Source organism: Podarcis erhardii (assembly GCF_964252035.2).
Source record: "Podarcis erhardii genome assembly, chromosome: 14".
In the NCBI taxonomy this organism is placed as follows: Eukaryota; Metazoa; Chordata; class Lepidosauria; order Squamata; family Lacertidae; genus Podarcis; species Podarcis erhardii.
This window is the reverse complement of record NC_138503.1, coordinates 35,288,035-35,307,434: the sequence shown is the minus strand read 5'-3', so window position 1 is coordinate 35,307,434 and position 19,400 is coordinate 35,288,035. Positions and strand designations below refer to the sequence as shown.

The following is a 19,400-nucleotide window of genomic DNA, read 5'->3' as shown; positions in this document are numbered from 1 at the left end:
AGTATTTCATATGGGTAGGAAAATGAGACCCCTGACCCTTGACAGTTAAGTCCAGTTGCGAACAACTCTGGGGTTGCGGTGCTCATCTCGCTTTACTGGCCAAGGGAGCCGGCGTTTGTCCGCAGACAGTTTTTCCGGGTCATGTGGCCAGCATGACTAAGCCGCTTCTGGCGAACAAGAGCGGTGCACAGAAACACCGTTTACCTTCCCGCCGGAGTGGTACCTATTTATCTACTTACACTTGATGTGCTTTCAAACTGCTAGGTTGCAAGGAGCTGGCACCGAGCAACGGGAGCTCACCCAGTCGGCAAGCCCAAGATGCTCAGTGGTTTAGACCACAGCGCCACCCATGTCCCTAAACATGAGAGTAAAGGTAAAGGTACCCCTGCCCGTACGGGCCAGTTGTGTCCGACTCTAGGGTTGTGCGCCCATCTCACTTAAGAGGCCGGGAGCCAGCGCTGTCCGGAGACACTTCTGGGTCACGTGGCCAGTGTGACGAAGCTGCTCTGGCGAGCCAGCACCAGCGCAGCACACGGAAACGCCGTTTACCTTCCCGCTAGAAAGCGGTACCTATTTATCTACTTGCACTTAGGGGTGCTTTCGAACTGCTAGGTGGGCAGGAGCTGGGACCGAAAGATGGGAGCTCACCCTGCCGCGGGGATTCGAACCGCCGACCATGCGATCGGCAAGTCCTAGGCACTGAGATTTTACCCACAGCGCCACCCGCGTCCCCAAACATGAGAGTACGTACCCCTAAACATTTTTTAAAGAAAAAAAAAGCACTGGTTGTGAGCATAAAAATGGGGAGAACTATATATGCTACCTTGAGCTCCTTGTAGGAAAGGTTAGAGGTCTAATAAGTTCGTAAGCAATTATTGGTAGCAGTGGGCTTCCGTGGTGGTTTGGGGCAAGGACTAGCTCACTGGGCTCCACCACTCGCATCACCCACACTTTCCGTGAGAGAGGGTCAACCGAGTCACGAGTTGCAAATAGACAACTTTAAGACTGAACTTTGTGCTTCCCTTGTAATAACCTGCATGCATTACAGATTACGTAGTTCTCTTGGCATATTTTAATTTCCTTGCATGGGTTGGGCTAAATGACGCTTGGGATCCCCTCGAATTATACAATGCTATGATTCCTCCGCACAGGGACGCAGAGAAGAATCCTGCCCATCCAGCCTGGATTTGGATCCAAGATGGCGACCGATCTGAAAGCGGCCTATCTCGGCAATGATCCCCCACCTACATAATCCAGGCGATACTTCCTTGGTCAGATTCAGCGGAAGGCGCTCTAGCCCTCCCACTCGATCTCCCACAAGATGGCGGCCCTCCTTTGGCTGACGCTTTGCGGGTCGGCGACGTTAACGCTGCTGCTGCTTCTCCTGTTACTATGGCAACGGCAGCGGCCTGCTGGTTCCGAGGACCGCGTGGCGGTGGTGGTGCTGGGCGACCTGGGCCGCAGCCCCCGCATGCAGTACCACGCCCTGTCGCTGGCCCGCCGCGGCCGCCGCGTCGACTTTATCGGGTACCCGGGTGAGTCCGAGGTGCTGGGGCTTTTTCCAGCCTGGAAGCCACGCCTCCTACTGCCTTGCTGCAACCCCTCGTTCCAAAAGATGTCCGAGGGCTTTTGCGCTTCCCTTTGGTTCGATGAAAGGCACTCTGCATATGCTCAGAGGCACTCTTGCACTACATTGTTATTTTTAACAGAATACCGCTAAGGTATGCAGCCGGGGATCTTGCTTCTTTGCAAACCCTCATTGCAGAGATGTGAGGGAGCTTAAGCGTTGTGAAAGGTACTCTGCATATGTTCAGATGCACTCTTGCACAGCAGTGTTGTTGTTGTTAACAGAATGCTGTTAATGTAGCTAGCCATGCATCTTATTATAATTAATTTTTTTGCTAACCCGTGTTCCAGGTATGTGAGAGAGTTTAAGTGCTTGGGGAAGAAGGGGCACTCTTCATATGCTCAGATGCAACCATTTAGAGATGGTCATCTGAAGGCCTACTGGTTCCCCACTCCTTCAGCAGTGGGTGTCCTTTTAAACTGCCATAGGTATACACTGAGTTACCCTAATATGTGTATAGGTTTTTGCCCCCAGAAAACCCACATTGCTGGCTTATATACTGAATTAATATTTGCTGTTCCCACTTAATTTGCTTTCACATTCTGTTCTGTTTATGTATGTGCTGGATGGATTTTCTTAATTGTTTACTTTTCTTTCAGGCACAAAGCCACACAGCGAGATTATACGTAATGGAAACATACAGATTGTTCATATCTCTGAGCTCAAAATTTGGCAAGGTATGGTGAACATTGCAGTATTTGGAGGTGGTGTTTTTTTAAAAAGGATGCACCAGTTTTTAAATCAAGGCTCCTTTGACAGAAAAAAATGCATTTTTTTGCTATTTTGTATTTTAAACATATTGTGTAACTTGAGTTTAATGTTTGTTATTGGTATTTTTAATGAACTTATTGTAAACAGCTTTCTGTGTTTTATTATGTGTGTTGCAACTCTGATGACTGTTTATTTCCTCTTGTAGTTGGGCCAAAGATGTTCCAGTATATCGCAAAAGTCATTTTACAGAGCATCCAACTATTGTATACAATGCTGAGGATAGCTAAACCAAATTACGTACTTCTCCAGGTACATATGCGTCATGAGAACTGTATACAGTATTTGTGTCTCCTAGGTCTGTTTAAAACATACCACTTTTAAAGCAGTGGCAGTTGGGAAATGTTTTATTTAAAGTGTGTTTTAATTTGAATACTATATTTGGAATATTGATACACGTATGCTTTGTCTGCAGTAGTCCAAGGTTTGTTTTTAGAGCAGATTCTTACATTTTTGCCTTAACTTTTTAATTTGGGTAGCAGCCTGTTATTATATAATCACAAGCAAATCTCATTAGGTGATGGTGAATGTTGTAAGAACAGGTTGCTGGACTAGATGGGTCTTTTGGTCTTAGCCTGCCAGCAGAAGGATAACAATGAAGCAGCCAGCCTAACCTTTCTTGGGAGGGAATTCCACAATATGCTTTTGATGTTTATGGGACTGAGAGAAGATGCTCACCTGAGACTCTTAGCAACCATCCTAAAGAATCTTGGGAACTGTAATTTGTTAAAGGGACTGGTAATTCAATCTCTGTGGGTGTTAAACTACAGTTCTCAAGATTTTTAGGGGGAAGCCATGTGCTTAAAATGTGTGGTGTTGATATGACCTATGGCACTGAGATAAAGGCTTTGGGGAAAATGAGACTTAGGAGGAAATATTTGAAGGGTAGGGGAAGAGAGATGTGGCATTCTGGGTAGGAGTTAAAGGCCCAGTCAGAGGAAGAAAGCAAGAGCTCTTATTCTTTGGTATTGCACTGTCTCTTGCTCTCTGAAACAGGCTCTCTTTCTCTTCATTTTTATGACCAGAATCCTCCAGGTCTGCCCAGCATAGCTGTTACCTGGGTGGCTTGTCTTCTAAGAAGCAGTAAGCTCATCATCGATTGGCACAACTACGGCTATACCATAATGAGCCTCACACATGGAACAAGGCACCCTATTGTCCGGATTGCTAAGTGGTTTGTACAACAGCTGTTTATAGTTTATTAGACACCGTTGGCCAAGTCGTCAGTGAACCATGGGGATTATTCATTTTTTTATATGTGTGTGTGTGTGCGTGTGCACGTGTATTTATGTAGGTTTAAAAATAGCTGGTTTTGAAACCCAACAGAAGATGGTTTTGAATCCATGTGCTTTTTAAAGGTCCTATGAACAGTGTCCTATATTGCCCCGTCCCCCCATTTTATCTGTATAACCACCCTGGAAGGCAGTTTAGGCTGAGATTTGGTGATTGGCACAAGGTGACTTCATGACAGTGGGCATTTGAACCATGGCAGAGTGAGATCTTCCTCGTCCGATAGTAGCCACTGCACCACACTCCCTCGTAATGCTCCTTTGTGAGTATTTCAGAAGTGCTAGAAACTCGATGAAATATTTGTACATCCATTAGCAACTGGCCTCATACAGTGCATTGCTGAATGTGAATACAGTACGATCACATCTTACATGCGGTTAACTGGCAGCCATATACGTGGTTGAAGGCAGAATGGTTGAAAATGCACAAGTTAAATCCAAGCAAGGCAAAGAGCTTAAAAGCTCTTTGTGTGCCAGATCCACTTGGGTTACCTGGCATGAAAAGAGCTTTGTAAGCTCTCCACCTTGCTTGCTGGGCAAGGCTAGCTCAGCATGCGAACTCTGGGAGTATTGGAGATTCTCTTTCTCCCCTGCTAGCCACAGGGGTGGCTCCAAGAGTTTGGATATACACTGTTGTTGTGTATACATAGAACCCTTTGAACCGAACCCCTGCTTAAGATGCAGTTGTCCTGTATTTAGGTAAACAGGACAGGTTTGCTATATTTGAACATGTTATCATATTGATTTTGATTTTATTAGTCACATACTAGAATAGTCACTGGCTTACATAGAATGTGGATAAAATTGTTGGTGTGTATCTCTTGTGATAACAAATGTGGGCCCCGCTCCAGGTAAAGCTAGTCATGCCTATGGCTGCCATCTTATATGCAGTGGGCTGCATCTGGACTAAGTTAATTGAACATGGGTTCCATTGAAATCAATGTGAAAACTTCAGGCCACAGCAAGACGTAAATCTCAATTATTTCAGTGGGAATTTCATGCAGTTAATATAGTCTGGATCCAGCGCTCTCAGTGGAGCTTACTTCTGAGTAGTTATTCATAGGGTAATAGCATAAAAGCTGCTGAAAATGGTTATCCCTGTTTTGAGATGGAGTTGGGCCATGATGTTATGTGGTGGGCAACTTTTTAGGCTTGAAGTTATTCTCAGGTTTTTTTTTAGTGTGTGAGACCACTGAATTCCCAGGTTATGAGGAATTGTGTATAAGAAATACATGAACATATATTGCATTTTTGTGGTTTAAATGGATTTGAGAAATGAAGGAAAGCATATGATTTTGCTTTATTTTTTATTTTTTTTAAAAGGCATTGCAACCGGGGAAGAAACTTATATTCCCATGAAAGCATCTGAGATGGGTTAGTAGAACCAGTATTTAGTAACTGATGGACATTCAATATATTTCAGGTATGAAGAATTCTTTGGGCGTCTGTCTGACTATAACATTTGTGTGACTAACTCAATGAAAGAGGATCTTCTGGTGAACTGTAACATCAGGTAAATGAGTAGCTCGCAATTGGCTCTACCAAATGAGTTGTGTGTGTTGCAAGGACCTTTACTAGACCATATAGAAATATCCAGCAGAGCCAGTGGAATATTAACAATATTGTTAATATTAACAATTAACTAAAATGTAACTTATATATAATATTAATATATTGTTAATATTGGTATTTTTTGTCTTTGCAAATTGCTTTCAACCTTATTGTATTGGAAAACAGCATATGAAAGTATGCATATCATAAGAACAAATGGGAGAGCAGGGTCCCTTCCTCCAGCACTTTGAATGATAGGTTTACTGAGGGGCCTACAGAGGTTTAGCCCAAAGTGCTTCGCCTCAACCTCTGGGATCTTGCACCACAAAATCACAGTGTGCAGATTTGTTCTAGCTGCATTAGCCTACTCAGATGTGATGCCCAGTGTGTGAATATCAAGCATGGATGAAGCCTCAAGTGCTCTCACCACATGTACCCTTTCTCTTCTCTAACACAACATCTGCCCATAGCTTTCCTGCCTTAATGTTGTGTAAAAATATTTCCAGGGCACTTCTATAGTACCTTTTTACATTCACTGATTTTTTTATATATAGTAATATTTTATTAAGATAATTTCAGTTGGAAGAAATAAAGTGAAGAGAACAACAAAAAAAGAAAGCAAAACATAAAGAATACAATAAGAAAAAAAGATAAAATATGCTAAATATAGCGTAGTTACATTTCCATACATTATTATATAGATATATAAGTAATATTATTGTCCTTTTGGCTAAGATCAAGTATAGTATCTGATTTTTATCTTTATTGTTTTGACTTCTGGGCCCCTTTGCGTTGCAGAGCGACGACCCTCTATGACAAGCCAGCTTCTTTCTTCAAGGAAACGCCATTGATCGATCAGCATAAGTTGTTCATGAAACTAGCCAAAGAATATGCTCCGTTTAAAGGCCAACTTGTGTAAGTTAAAATGTGCTGTTGTATACACTCCTACCTAGTTTGGAACTGGCGTGCTTAAGAACACAGGAGGAGCCTTCTGGATCAGGCCAGTGGCTCAACTAGTCCAGCATCCTGTTCTCAGAGTGGCCAACTAGATGCTTGTGGGCAAACCTCAAACAGAACCTGAGCACAAGATCCCTTTGCCTTCCTGTGGTTTCCAGCAACTGGTATACAAAAGCATTACTGCCACCAAACTATAGAGGCAGAGCATAGCCATTGTGGCTGGTAGCCATGGATGGCCTTTTCCTCCATTAATATGCCAAACTCCTCTTTTAAAGCCTTCTAAGCTGGCCATCAATGGGACATGGGTGGCGCTGTGGTCTAAACCACAGAGCCTAGGGCTGGCTGAAATCCCTGCGACTGGGTGAGCTCCCGTTGTTCAGTCCCAGCTCCTGCCCACCTATCAGTTTGAAAGCACGTCAAGTGCAAGTAGATAAATAGGTACCGCTCTGGCGGGAAGGTAAACGGCATTTCCATGCACTGCTCTTGTTCACCAGAAGCGGCTTAGTCATGCTGGCCACATGACCCGGAAGCTGTCTGTGGACAAAAGCCAGCTCCCTCGGCCTATAGAGCGAGATGAGCGCTGCAACCCCAGAGTCGTCCGCGACTGGACCTAACGGTCAGGGGTACCTTTACCTTTACAGTAGCCATCACTGCCTGCCGTGGGAATGAGTTCCATAATTTAACTATGCTCTGCATGAGTTAGTAACAATGCTTTGTGTTCATTTGGTACCAAGTTAAATACTAATGGGTTGAGGAGCTTAGTAGGGAACTTTGAGAAGGGATAAATATTGACAACATCTCCTGCCTAAATATGGAGCTGACCTTTATGGCTTCCATTAATCTGATTTTGGGAGCTATAATGTTTGGTTTGGCGCGTGTGCTTTTGCTGATCACACATGTTCTTTGAAGGTTAGTCTTCAGAATCCTGTTTCTCCTCAGAGCAGAGTCCAGCCTCCCAGGTGATGTTGAGAAAACTGCCTTTACACAACTAGACACCAGGAGCGGAAACGTGATGCACTGCATGGGCCGGCCAGCTCTCCTCATCAGCAGCACCAGCTGGACAGGTCTTGCTCTATACCATTGTCTGTGTATCTTTCCATACAGTATGCTTGAGATGCTTGTACATGAAGCTGTAAAATAGGGATGCAGAACCTCAGGGCCAGGGCCAAATGCAACCCTCCAGGTCTCTTTGCCTGGCCCTTGGGACTCTCCATAGGCCACACCCCCTCCTAAGCCACACCTCTCACCAGCCCTACTTCATATGCTTAGGTGTTTTGGCCTGGCGGGAATGTGCCCTTGAACCTCTGATAATGCTTCTTGCTTGTCTGGATGGAGAGGGGTTTGTGAGTAGAAACTAGCCTATCGTAGAAAGTTAAAATTCACATTTGCAGCTCCCATCACTTTTGCCTCCAGCCCTGCCCACCACTGCAGTGTTTCCTCTAGAAGGGAATGCTGTCTTTGGGCTGGAAAGGTGTCCCACTCCCGCTGTAAGACTTTGCACTAACTGTATACCAAGAGAAGTGGCAAGTACTTGAGCAGAGAATACTTCAAGATTGCTTGGAATTCTTTTTTAAAAAATTAGTGGAAGTACAGGTGACCAATTAACAAATTGGCAACATAATCATGGTTGCTAACAGTAGCTGATTGCCTCCTACTTCCAAGGAGAGGATAATTTTCATGTCCCTCTTTCCTTGGATTTCTGATCATGTATGGCTGTGTTGATAAATATAATCTCATCATGTGGGCAAGAACTGTGAACATAAATCTCCACATGAAGAGTGTAACATAAACATTGTCTTGATTTGTACTAGAATTTCTCCAAAAATTGTCAGGCCACTAACTTTTCAACAGCCTTTCTCTTTCCCTTCATTCCACAATTGATGTTGCTTGGTTTTCACTGTCTACTTGCAAATGTTTGGAAAATATTGGTTTCATTAGCAATTATTAATTGAGTTTTAATTAATGTTTGAAGTTTATGAAGCAGTTTTGAAATTGACAGGATGAAATAAGTGACCTGGAGCACATGGCAGCATAATATAAACTGGGTTTATTTTTTTATTTATGTCAGAGCTCCATTCTTTTCCCTAGTAAAAGTAACAGAGCTGACCCTAGGACTAGGCAGGGTAAGATGGAATATTTTGAGGGAGTACAATTTATTTAGGATTACAGTATATGGTTGGGAGACTCTTTGACTCTTCTCCCTTAGGCACCAAAATATATTGGGATCATCTGTGTGTGTAAAGTTTGTAGACAGTCATTTTATGTATTTAAAGCATTTTTACTCTTTCAGTCAAAATGGCTCCCAGAGCTGCTTATAGAGTAAATGAATCCCTGCCCTCAGGTTTCCACTCAAGAAGACAAGACACGAAAGCTAAAAGGGATGGGAAGGGAAGATGAAAATGAGCAACCTCAGGCAGCGGTTTCTTAAAGGTTACAAAGTTCTTATAATGGCACATCAGTTCAGTTAGCTTCTGTTGGGAGACAGTTGTGGAAGAGCCAGTGGAATAGTCAAAAGGCCTTAAGGAATCCAGCAAATGCACAAGGCATTTGGAGTTGATTTCAGAGTTGGTCTCAGTGGGCTTAAACATGTCTAATGCCAACACAGAATACATTGCTATTTGAATGAATGTGACAAATACAGAAGAGATTACTTTAGCTGCATGTCTTCTAGCTGCTGTGAGCCCCTTTGGCTGTACAAGAGAGAAGCATTGTGTTGATTGCCTCATTTGCTCTACATTATACAGTTGCTACAGAGACAGCACTCAAAAGCAGAATTGCTTTAGGTGAAACCAGAGTTATTGCTGTGATTCTTGTATATTAACTGCAAACTTTTTCTCCCTTTTCTAGAAGATGAAGATTTTTCCATCCTATTAAGAGCTTTAGAAGGTGGGTTATTAAGGAAGCATTCTGTCTTTCTAAACAAGCAAACCTGGATCCACTGCTGTCACTGGAGGCACAGGCGGCTCAACAGTGTGGGCTGCCCATAATTTGTTTTGTTCTGGCCCTCCTGCTGAAAGTGATTCCCCATCCCTGCATTAGCGGAATTGGCAACTGGATCAGAGAGCAGGAACTGTGGTCTATCCTCTTCCTTTCTTCACTTGCTGGGAACAGTGTACTATTAGGTGGCTAAGATTGAGAAGGGTATTTTGAGCAGCGAGGGAAAGACATTTGCATAGGCGAACACACCTCCTTGAATGCTAATAAGCAGAACTCAGCTGTGGTTACCCCCTACTGCAACCAAAGCTATTGTTGCCTCAGTCCTGTGAACCTCAATCTCCCACTTCTCCTGCCCACAGCTGCAAAAAGAAAAGGGGGGACTGGAGAGAAAAGCAGTGGCAGCTGCAGGCTCTTCTACCCTGGCAGAGCATCTTTCTCAGCAGAGGACTGGGACCAGCAGTTCCAACATGTCTATCAGAAAAAGCGAGAGCTGTGAGAGCACCAAGGAAAAGGCCCCCATCAGAGAACAGGCTTGTTCTCTTATGGGGAACAGTTCTGTTTGCATTGCCACATGTGTTCTGTGCATATCTGGGATTCAGGTGTTGGCTACAAAGTTTCCTTTTGCGTCATTCTTGACTTAAAATACTCTTTTATCAAGGCATGCTGAAAACTTGGTTATAGGGTGGCATCTAGATGCCTAAACTAAAAAATAGGTAGCAACGACAAGGGTGCCCACTCCGCCCCCCCCCCAATTTTTTCTCTCCTATTGGTGCAGATTCACTTTGGGATCTGTCTACAAACAATCTTGGCTGTAAGACTGTAGCTCTTCCCACCTCAGTCTTCCTGCTTGCTGTAGAAATCCCAAACTTGTTAAAAATAAAAAAAAAGTTGCCTTTTGTAGCCTGTCACTTTTTTCCAATGATGGTTTTGGTAAAGTCACAACTCTTACTGTTTTTTTGTTGCACAGAATATGAACGCTATCTCAACGATGGAGCAAAGCTTCCTCCTCTTGTGTGTGTGATAACAGGTAGCAGCTTTTAAATCATTTGTCTTCTTTTCAACTTATATATTCATACTGGAAAACCCATTTTCTCCACCACCACTGAAGAAGCAAGGAAGTTTCTGTGAGCTCCAGAGCTCTCTCTGTGTTGAGTGCATTAGTGAGGACCCTGCTTTCATTTTTGTACAGTGGTACCTTGGGTTATAGTACTTAATTCGTCCTGGAGGTCCGTTCTTAAGCTGAAACTGTTCTTAACCTGAAACACCACTTTAGCTAATGGGGCTTCCTACTGCTGTTGCGCTGCTGGAGAACGATTTCTGTTCTCCTCCTGAAGCAAAGTTCTTAACCTGAGGTACTATTTCTGTAACCTGAAGCATATATAACCCAAGGTACCACTGTATTCGGTTTGCGCCTTAAGCTGCTTGCCCTAGGTTGCTGGCATGGTGTCAGCCCCCCCCCCCCCCGGAGAACTATATAATTTTTACATTTACATCCTACCTTTCCTCCCAAGGAACTCCAGGTGCTTTATCTTGGCTACAGTCCTGTGCAGTAGGCTAGACTGAGAGACTGCGACTGGCTCAAAGTCACCCAGTGAGCTCCAAGGCTGAGCAGCGATTTTGACTCTGTTCTCCCAGCTCATAGCCTGACATTCTATAACCATGGCACCACACTGGTTCTGGGCATTCAAATGAAATCTTGCCCAGAGGATGTTCAGCCTGGAAAAGACGAGCAGCAAACCGTTTTGTTCATTTTCTTTCATTTAAAAAGGCAAAGGGCCTCTGAAGGAGTATTACAACAAGCTGATTGCAGAGCTGCATTTCAAGCATATCCAGATCTGTACTCCTTGGCTGGAAGCAGAGGATTACCCCCTTCTGCTCGGTAAGGAAGATCTTCGAATTCTCAGTGTGCTTCAATGTGCCATTTTGAAAATTTACAGGAGCAGACTCATGAGATCTTCGGAGTATAGGATAGTGGTCCATTGCAGGACTGTGATAGCAGAACCTGCTATTGAATAATAGAATCATAGAATTGTAGAGTTGGAAGGGACCCCAAGGGTCATCTAGTCCAACCCCTTGCACTGCAGGAATCCTGCCCACAGCCATCCCTGGGTGGGCTTGAACCACCAACCTTCTGGTTAACAGCCAGATGCCCCGACCCACTTGAAATGGGTCCTTTGAGGCAGGAGAGGAACTTGCACGCTTTCCTCCCTTTTCTTCTCCACAAGGGTGCTGACTGGCAGGGCAGAGGGAAAACAAGATGGCAGTGATTTGTACAAATTGGCTAAGGTAAAGAACTGTCTCTTCAGCATACAATGGAAGCTACATACAGTGGTGCCTCGCAAGACGAAAATAATCGGTTCCGTGAGTCTCTTCGTCTAGCGGTTTTTTCGTCTTGCGAAGCAACCCTATTAGCGGCTTAGCGGCTTAGCGCTATTAGCGGCTTAGCGGCTATTAAAGGCTTAGCAGCTTAGCAGCTAAGAGGCTATTAGCGGCTTAGCGGCTTAGAAAAGGGGGGGGGGAGCGAAAAAAATCACAAGACGAGGCACCAGAATTACCTCTGCAGTGGGGGGCGGTATCCCACAGCATGGAGGCTGCCAGTGAGAATGGCTTCCCCCAGGCCACCACTCCTAGAAACTCCAAGGGCAGTGGAACTACAAAGAAGGCCCCTCTCTCCTGGTCTTGGCACCTGAGATGATCTGGGGGGGAAGAAGAGGTCAGTAGAGAGGGTCTTGTATTCTGGCTCAGGTTCCTAAGTGACCTGGGCTTGGGAATGTTTGAGCGACAGTGAAACAGTTTCAAGTGGGTGCTATGCAAGAGGTGGTGTACAGTTCCTGCGTGCCTCATTTTAACTGCCCCACAAACTCCTCCTTGGCAGGCCTCAATACCACTTGATTTGTATGCCTCATTTTTTCCCCGAGTGACAACAAGCCATTCATTACTTGAGCAGATACAAAAAAAAAAAAAAGACTCATTTGCAGAATATACTCAATGGGGGGTTGGTTTCTCTTACAGGCTCAGCTGACTTGGGCGTCTGTCTTCATATGTCCTCTAGTGGCTTGGATCTACCTATGAAGGTCGTGGACATGTTTGGCTGCTGCTTGCCTGTGTGTGCAGTGCACTTCCAGTGGTAAGAGCACACCTGTGTGTTTCAGCGTCTCAAAAGAACCTGGCATTAGACCACTGGTCCATCTAGTACAGTACAGTCATACCTCGGGTTGAATACACTTCGAGTTGAGCACGTTCGAGTGCTCCGTTACTTCCAGGTTGCCACGGAGTGGAACTTCCGTGGCAACCCGGAAGTAACCACGGAGCGCAACTTCCGTGGCAACCCAGAAGTAACGGAGCACGTTACTTCCAGGTTTCGCCGCTTGCGCATGAGCAGACGCTCAAAATGACATCACGTGCATGCGCAGAAGCGGCGAAAAGCAACGCACGTGTGCGCAGATGTGCCGTCGCTAGTTACGTTTGCTTCTAGATGCGAACAGGGCTCCGGAACGGATCCAGTTCATATCTAGAGGTACCACTGTAATGTTTACACTGGCAGGCAGCACCTCTCAGGGGTTTCAGGCAGGGAGTCTTTCCCAGCCCTGCCTGGGGATAATGGGATTTGAAGCTGAGACCTTCTGCATGCAAAGCAGATGCTCTACTGATGAGTTATGGCTCTTCCCCCATCTTGTGTATCCTTTGTTGGTTAACCCATCTCTCTATTCTTTGAGATCTTTATTTGTTTATTATTATTGGTGGTGGTGGTTACTACAAATGGGCCCTGCAACAAAAAGTTGCAGAATGCTCCTGCTCAGGCTGCAGCCAGTCTGGAGCTCCTTGCAGATTCCTCTGGTTTTTTTAATACTCCCTGGCAGCTCACAGGTCCTTGTCAGCTCCCTTTAGTTAGAAATAATTGGGAAACTATTGTTTTTATTTTAATTTGGAAATCTTGCTGTGCTTTTCTGTGCTGTGTTTGGGGCTGATGTGGTCCAAAATACCTAGAAGGCAGCAGGCTGGTGCATTAATGTGGTATGTTAACTGTTAACCCGCTCCCTCACTGAAGAAAACAACTTTGAGATTCTTTCTAGTGCTGTTTTGCTTATTTTTGTAGTATACATGAACTTGTGAAGCATGAAGTAAATGGTTTGGTGTTCCGGGACTCAAGCGAACTTGCAGAGCAACTGAAGGTAACATAGAAAAAGAGAACTTTGACTTGCTGATGGTGCTCATTGAGCATTCATTGCTCTGGAAACATCAAGGAAGCTGGATGTTTTGGTGGCACAAGGGAAGTTTCATCTTTGAATGCTGCTTCATAGTTTAAAAACAAAAACTTCCTGAACATAGAAAATTAGGAGAAATATATAAGCTAACATTCTCCCTGAAGCACTAGCTTTCTATGTGCAGGGAGTTGCTTTTAAATAAGTGGAAAGGGACATTCATTCTCTCTCTCTTGTGCATATGTTGTCCTTTTAAAAATATATAGCTTTATTTTTTTTATTAAGGATTTTTCCAGTATATGGAATGCTTAAACATATCAATTTTCTTAAAGGAAAAAAAAATCAAACACAACCAATTTAGTTAGGATGCATAGAGTATAGAATTGCAACTCCCGCCCCCTCCCCAAGCCCTTCATTATTTTCTCAGTAGGTCAGCAAGATTTCATAATGATCTGGCATGGGTTAGGTTATTGAATCTTGGAATACATAGTTCTGACTATAATTTACTTGCGTAAACAGTTCTTTGATAATCCCAGGGACTTGTCACATTATTACTGTTCGTGTGCCAATTTTGAAGGTGGTACTTTTCTAGTGAGACATCAGTTTGTTTGTTGAGGAAGCAATTGATTCAATGTAGTTTTATCTGGGAAAAATACCTGCATCTTTCCATAATTGCAGGTATAGAAAGTAGAATATTTTTCCATTTTCCTGTATACTGTATTAATCTGTTTCACTCACTCTTTCTAACCTTGCAGATGCTTTTCTTGGAATATTCTTCTGCAGAAGGCAAGCTCAATTTATTCCGAAAGAATCTTTGCACAACCAAGCAGCTGCGGTGGGATGAAAGTTGGGAGCAGACAGTTCTTCCTCTTTTTAGCAGCAGTTAAGCTGATACGACTTCGAAGTTAATTTATAACTTGCACATTCTCAAAATCTGTAACACCACAAGCATGTTTGTATATCAAAAATTCTTTTTACAAAAGAAAAAGTGATTTTATATGGTGAATAAAAAGTTTTATCTGGAGCTTCGTTATAGGCTTATGCAATTTTCCCACTTTTCCCTCTTAATTTCTATGCTGTGGATAGAGCCAATGTTGTTCTGTATCTACTTACTGCTTCACTGTTGTTTTTTTAAAATGCAGAAATGAAGTAGGTTGTGGTGCCTTCAGTTATTGTTGCCTAAGTTGCAAGCTGGTAATTCCCTATTTGAAGTGGAAACATGTTACTGTGAATCTTGGAAAGTACCTTTATAACTTCTTCACGTTCAAAGGAGATACCATATTGCGATGTGTGTTATTTGTTTCCTACCTCACTTTATAACTGGTACAGTGGTACCTCGGGTTACATACGCTTCAGGTTACAGACTCTGCTAACCCAGAAATAGTGCTTCAGGTTAAGAACTTTGCTTCAGGATGAGAACAGAAATTGTGCTCCGGCGGCGCGGCAGCAGCAGGAGGCCCCATTAGCTAAAGTGGTGCTTCAGGTTAAGAACAGTTTCAGGTTAAGTACGGACCTCTGGAACGAATTAAGTACTTAACCTGAGGTACCACTGTATTTGAACATGAAATGGAGAATTTTACCCAGAACATGCGGGGTCTGAAACCTTAAACTCCACGGTCTATGTTGTGTTACAGTACATTTAGCATTTTCCTCCTCCTTTGAAAAAGGGGTCATGCTGGTATTTGGATTTCATGTTTAAAACAATGCCTTGAGTGTTCAATCATATTTCATTTTGGGATCTCTTTGTTCAGGGTAGACATTTGTATTGCAAGCAAAAGGACCAAACAGGCTTGGCTGATGAAATAGTAGGACTTGGAGATCTTGGCCCAAGGTGGAAAGAAGCTTTGCCTCTGTTCAAGCTTTGCCTCGTTTAAACCTTGGCCATTTTGCTTCGTCCTAAGACTCTCATCAAGGCTTCTTTGACATCTTTATTGCGCAGGCTGTATATGATCGGGTTTATCATGGGGTTGATGATAGTATAGAAGACCGAGATGGCCTTGTCCTCTTCTGGCGTGCGCTGCCCCTTCGACCGCATATACATGAGCATGGCAGTCGTGTAGAAGATAGTCACCACCGTCAGGTGCGCTGAGCAGGTGGAGAAAGCTTTCTGCCTGCTGTCAGCAGAGGCGAGTCGCAGTATGGCAATAATGATGCGTACGTAAGAGAGTACGATCAAGAGAAAGGGGATGATCTCCGTCGCTATGCCCCCCATGTACATTGCACTCTCGCTCACAGAGGTGTCGGCGCACACCAGCTGAAGCATGGCTGGGACTTCGCAGAAATAGTGGTCGATGACATTGGAGCCGCAGAGAGGGAGCTTGAGGACAAAGAGTGGAACCACTGACCCCAGGAAGGTGCTGAGCCAAGACCCAGCAGCCATGCCAATACAAACCGATTTGTTCATTAGAACAGAGTAGCGCAATGGGTGGCAGATGGCGACGTACCGGTCAATCGCCATCACGGCAAGGAAGATGCATTCTGCCGCCCCTAGGAACAGCGTGATATACATCTGAGCCTCACACAACTCGGCTGAGATGGACTTCCTTGTCACCAAGAAGTTCATGAGCATTTTGGGGACAACGGCCGAAGTGCAAATGATATTCAAGACTGCCAGGTTGCAGAGGAAGAAGTACATGGGCATTTGAAGGTGGGGGTCCAGGCTGGTCAAAGTGATTACAGCAATATTTCCGATCAGAGTTACAGTGTAGATCACGAGGAATATAATGAAGAGGAAGACTTGGGCCAGTGGGGAGAGAGGGAACCCCAAGAGAACGAATTCTGTGATGACGGTTATGTTTTTCATTTCTATACTTTTCTGTAGGAAGAATAATAGTGGTTTAGTGGTCAAAAGTGCAAGAACTCATCTTGACAGCCCCTATAAGCTATGCCCATGAAGAGAGTCTACACACACTCTCATCCCAAAGCAGCAATACATAGCATAATACCCACTTGATTAGGATCGGCACATCTGCAGTCCAATGCAAAGATACCTAGTAGTCATTTCCGTCAATCTCATTTCTGACTTCTCAAAACGCATTGCGATCTTAACCCTGCTGAAATGCCATCTTCAGCTTTCAATTAGAAATGGAAACTGTATTGTTGCAAATAAGTGCCAGCATTTAATCTGCTGTCAATGGGAAAAAGAAATAGAGAACCATACCACTTTATTTTCTTCATTCTCTGACTACCTCTCTGAGTTAAATCTGTTGCCCTTCAGATGTTGCTGAATTACTGTTTCCATCATCCCTGACCACTGGCCAGGCTGGCTGGGACTGATGGGAGTCGGAGTCCAACAACACCTAGGGGGCCACAAGTTGCCACAACCTGCCCTACATGCTGTGACAGACCAGCCAACCCACTTCTGTTTCTTTCAACTGGGTTTGCTCCCCCTGCTGTTTGAGATCCCTTTTAACAGGAGATGGTTGAGACTGTACCTGTGACCTTCTGTCTCAGAGCTCTGTAGCCCCCTGATATGCCAAGATGGGATGCATCATTTAACTTCCACCGACAATAGATTACAGAACTGTTTTGTCCCCCAATTGCTCACCTTTTTAATTTGTTTTAAAATAAATGTGTTTCTTACATTTTTTAAAAAAACCTCTTGTCTTTGTGCTGCTGAAACTGAAGTCAGTGTAAGGTAGCTGATTGGGATGTGGGGACCACCACGTGCACAAATCTACCTAAGTAGGAGGCTCTAGAGGAGCCTTGGAGGCTTTTCAACACAAGTAACTGCCTTATGGCAAGCATGAGCCTTGGCCCACCGATGTGCAGCACCTCTCCACAATTTCACACTGGGCTATTCCTCAGCCCTTTTTGGAAGCGCTAGAGATTGAATTTGCATGCAGAACATGTTCTCTACCACAGAGTTGCAGCCCTCTTGAGTGCTGCTTCCACCACCGTTACTAATATATCCTGCTTAATGCCAAAATAGGATTTTAAGTGGTTCATGAAGTAGAAAAACCAAGTTACACAATTAAAATGTACAATAAGACAGGACATATCAGTTAACAACAAGGCACTCGGTTTGAGAAATAAACATAATGCCTGTGTCAACAGGCAAGTTGTCAAAAGCCGGTGGAATGCCAATAGAGATGGGGGTCTTTTGTATTGATAGCAGGGAGTGCTTTTCCTAACACTGGAGATATTAGTGGAAAAAAAGCCTGCTGCTGTACTATGTTGCCACAGGCCAATAAATGTCAAGCTATGGCAATGGTATCAGCTGAAGACCTCTTTCATTTGCCTCAGTCTGTCATGATATTTAGACTTATTAGATCCAAGGATGCAAGTTTTCTAGAAAATTTTAAATTAGAACATTTTCCCCCCAAAATTATTTCGCATAGGGTAATTTGCATTGAAAAATCTTCCACCTGCATCAGAAAATGTTCTTTTTTAAAAAAAATAATCAATTTTATTAAAGGTTTTCAACCTAATATACCATAAATTTCCAACTAAACTAAAAAGAATAACAAATATATCAAACAGAAATAAAGGGGGGAAATTAAAATACATTAATAAATCTCACATGATCCTCATAAGACACCCTGCCTCTCATACAGGCCCCTTCCTTTTCTCTCAGCTCCCTGCATAAGAATATGTTCTGCCAACCTTGCCTACAAGTGTATTTGCAATTGGCATGTATTCAGTGCTGCTAATGAACTTACAAAACACATAATTTTTAAAAGGAAGGGAAAAAAGCAATGGGGGTTTTCTTGCTGCAGTTCACTGCTTTGATCAGGGCTAATTAACTCCTAACAGCCCCAATGGGGTAAAGAATGATGGGAGTTGTAGTCCAATAACACGTGCAGGGCACTATGTTGACTACCCCTGGCTTAAATAGTAGCCTTTGGTCTTTTTTTATGCTGAGTGGAGTATTGTGTTTTAATTTGCCTGATTTTTATTTAAATATTGCTATTATGGGTAGCTAACATGCAGTTCTCCAGATGTCTTCCACCTTCAGCCTTTTAACAGGATCCACTGGAAAGAAACAACCAAAGAAAGGTGGATCCAGGTGGAAAAGCACGATTAGCTCTTTCCTCCCATCCACTACTTCAGATTGCATCCATTCCTTGCTTTGTAGGGACACACGCTCCCATGTTTGGTCCTGCCAGTGTTTTAGCTTGTTGCATCCGAGGAAGCTACTTTATACCTAGTCGGATCATTGGTCTATTTGGCTCAGGATTGTCTGCACAGAATGGCAGCAGTTCTCCAAGTTTTGAGATGGAGGCTCTCCCAGCTCTACCCTAATTAGTATCTGCACGTATGACTATTGCCACTTTTTGGAAGGATCTTAAAGGAGCTAATTTAACAGAATGGTATAAAAGCGTTTAGCAGATGGCCGTAGCAGAGAAACTAGCATGCAAGCTAAGAATAGCTAGAGGAAATAAACACAGCTACATGCTTGGGAGAGTCAGCGGAGGCTTGATTGCTTTTACAAAAAATTCCAACAATAGAAGGAAAGTCATAACATCATAGAGTTGGAAGAGACTCTGAAGTTCATCTAGTCCAACCCCTGGAATGCGGGAATCTCAACTAGATCATCCATGTCTACCACCTCCTATGGGAGACTGTTCCACGGTCAAACAGCTCTTGCTGTCAGAAAGTTCTTTAGTTTAGTTGGAACCTCCTTTCTTGGAACTTGAATCCATTGGTTCGAGTTCTACCCTCCAGACCAAGTAAAAACAAGCTTGCCCTGTCCTCCATGTGACAGCCCTTGAGATAATCTCGTCTTTTCCAGGCTGAACATACCCAGCTTCCTCAATCATTCATCATAAGGCTTGGTTTCAATATCCTTGATCATCTTGGTTGTCCTCCTCTGCACACGTTCCAGTTTGTCAGCATCCCTCTTAAATTGTGGCACCCAAAGCTGGACACAGTACTTCAGGTGTACTTTGACCCAGGCAGAATAGAGTGGCACTATTACTCCCCTTGACCTGGACACTACCTCTGTTGTTGCAGCCTAGAATAGCATTAGCTTTTACTGCTGCTGCATCACACACAGTTGACTCATGTTAAGTTTGTGCTCTACTAAGACCCCTAGATCCTTTTCACGTGTACTATTAGCAACCCAGG

The 19,400-nt window shown here is 43.8% G+C and overlaps 2 protein-coding genes across 2 annotated transcripts; one reads left to right on the top strand and one right to left on the bottom strand.

Annotated features, from left to right (window-relative positions):
* Window positions 1-1,149: 1,149 nt before the first annotated feature.
* ALG1 (ALG1 chitobiosyldiphosphodolichol beta-mannosyltransferase) lies at window positions 1,150-14,355 on the top strand. The gene is made up of 13 exons (XM_081840318.1): window positions 1,150-1,535; window positions 2,227-2,304; window positions 2,544-2,647; window positions 3,421-3,569; window positions 5,108-5,197; window positions 6,034-6,150; window positions 7,132-7,256; window positions 9,040-9,078; window positions 10,097-10,156; window positions 10,898-11,008; window positions 12,142-12,256; window positions 13,226-13,301; window positions 14,087-14,355. Exons 1-13 carry the CDS (start codon window positions 1,322-1,324, stop codon window positions 14,216-14,218), a joined length of 1,410 nt encoding a protein of 469 aa, XP_081696444.1. The 5' UTR covers window positions 1,150-1,321; the 3' UTR covers window positions 14,219-14,355.
* LOC309329490 (olfactory receptor 10A7-like) lies at window positions 12,480-16,922 on the bottom strand. Its single transcript, XM_081840335.1, has 2 exons — window positions 14,653-16,922; window positions 12,480-12,652 (listed from the first exon to the last, which is right to left on the bottom strand). Exon 1 carries the CDS (start codon window positions 16,132-16,134, stop codon window positions 15,202-15,204), a length of 933 nt encoding a protein of 310 aa, XP_081696461.1. The 5' UTR covers window positions 16,135-16,922; the 3' UTR covers window positions 12,480-12,652; window positions 14,653-15,201.
* Between the last annotated feature and the right edge of the window lie 2,478 nt (window positions 16,923-19,400).

What these genes read in the sequence shown, in the direction of transcription:
- ALG1 (XM_081840318.1), top strand. Translation starts at nt 1,322, where the DNA reads ATGGCGGCCCTCCTTTGGCTGACGCTTTGCGGGTCGGCGACGTTAACG. An exon ending in TCTTGTGTGTGTGATAACAG is followed by an intron (nt 10,157 to 10,897) that starts GTAGCAGCTTTT and finishes TCATTTAAAAAG; the next exon opens with GCAAAGGGCCTCTGAAGGAG. An exon ending in TGTGCAGTGCACTTCCAGTG is followed by an intron (nt 12,257 to 13,225) that starts GTAAGAGCACAC and finishes TTATTTTTGTAG; the next exon opens with TATACATGAACTTGTGAAGC.
- LOC309329490 (XM_081840335.1), bottom strand. Translation starts at nt 16,134, where the DNA reads ATGAAAAACATAACCGTCATCACAGAATTCGTTCTCTTGGGGTTCCCT.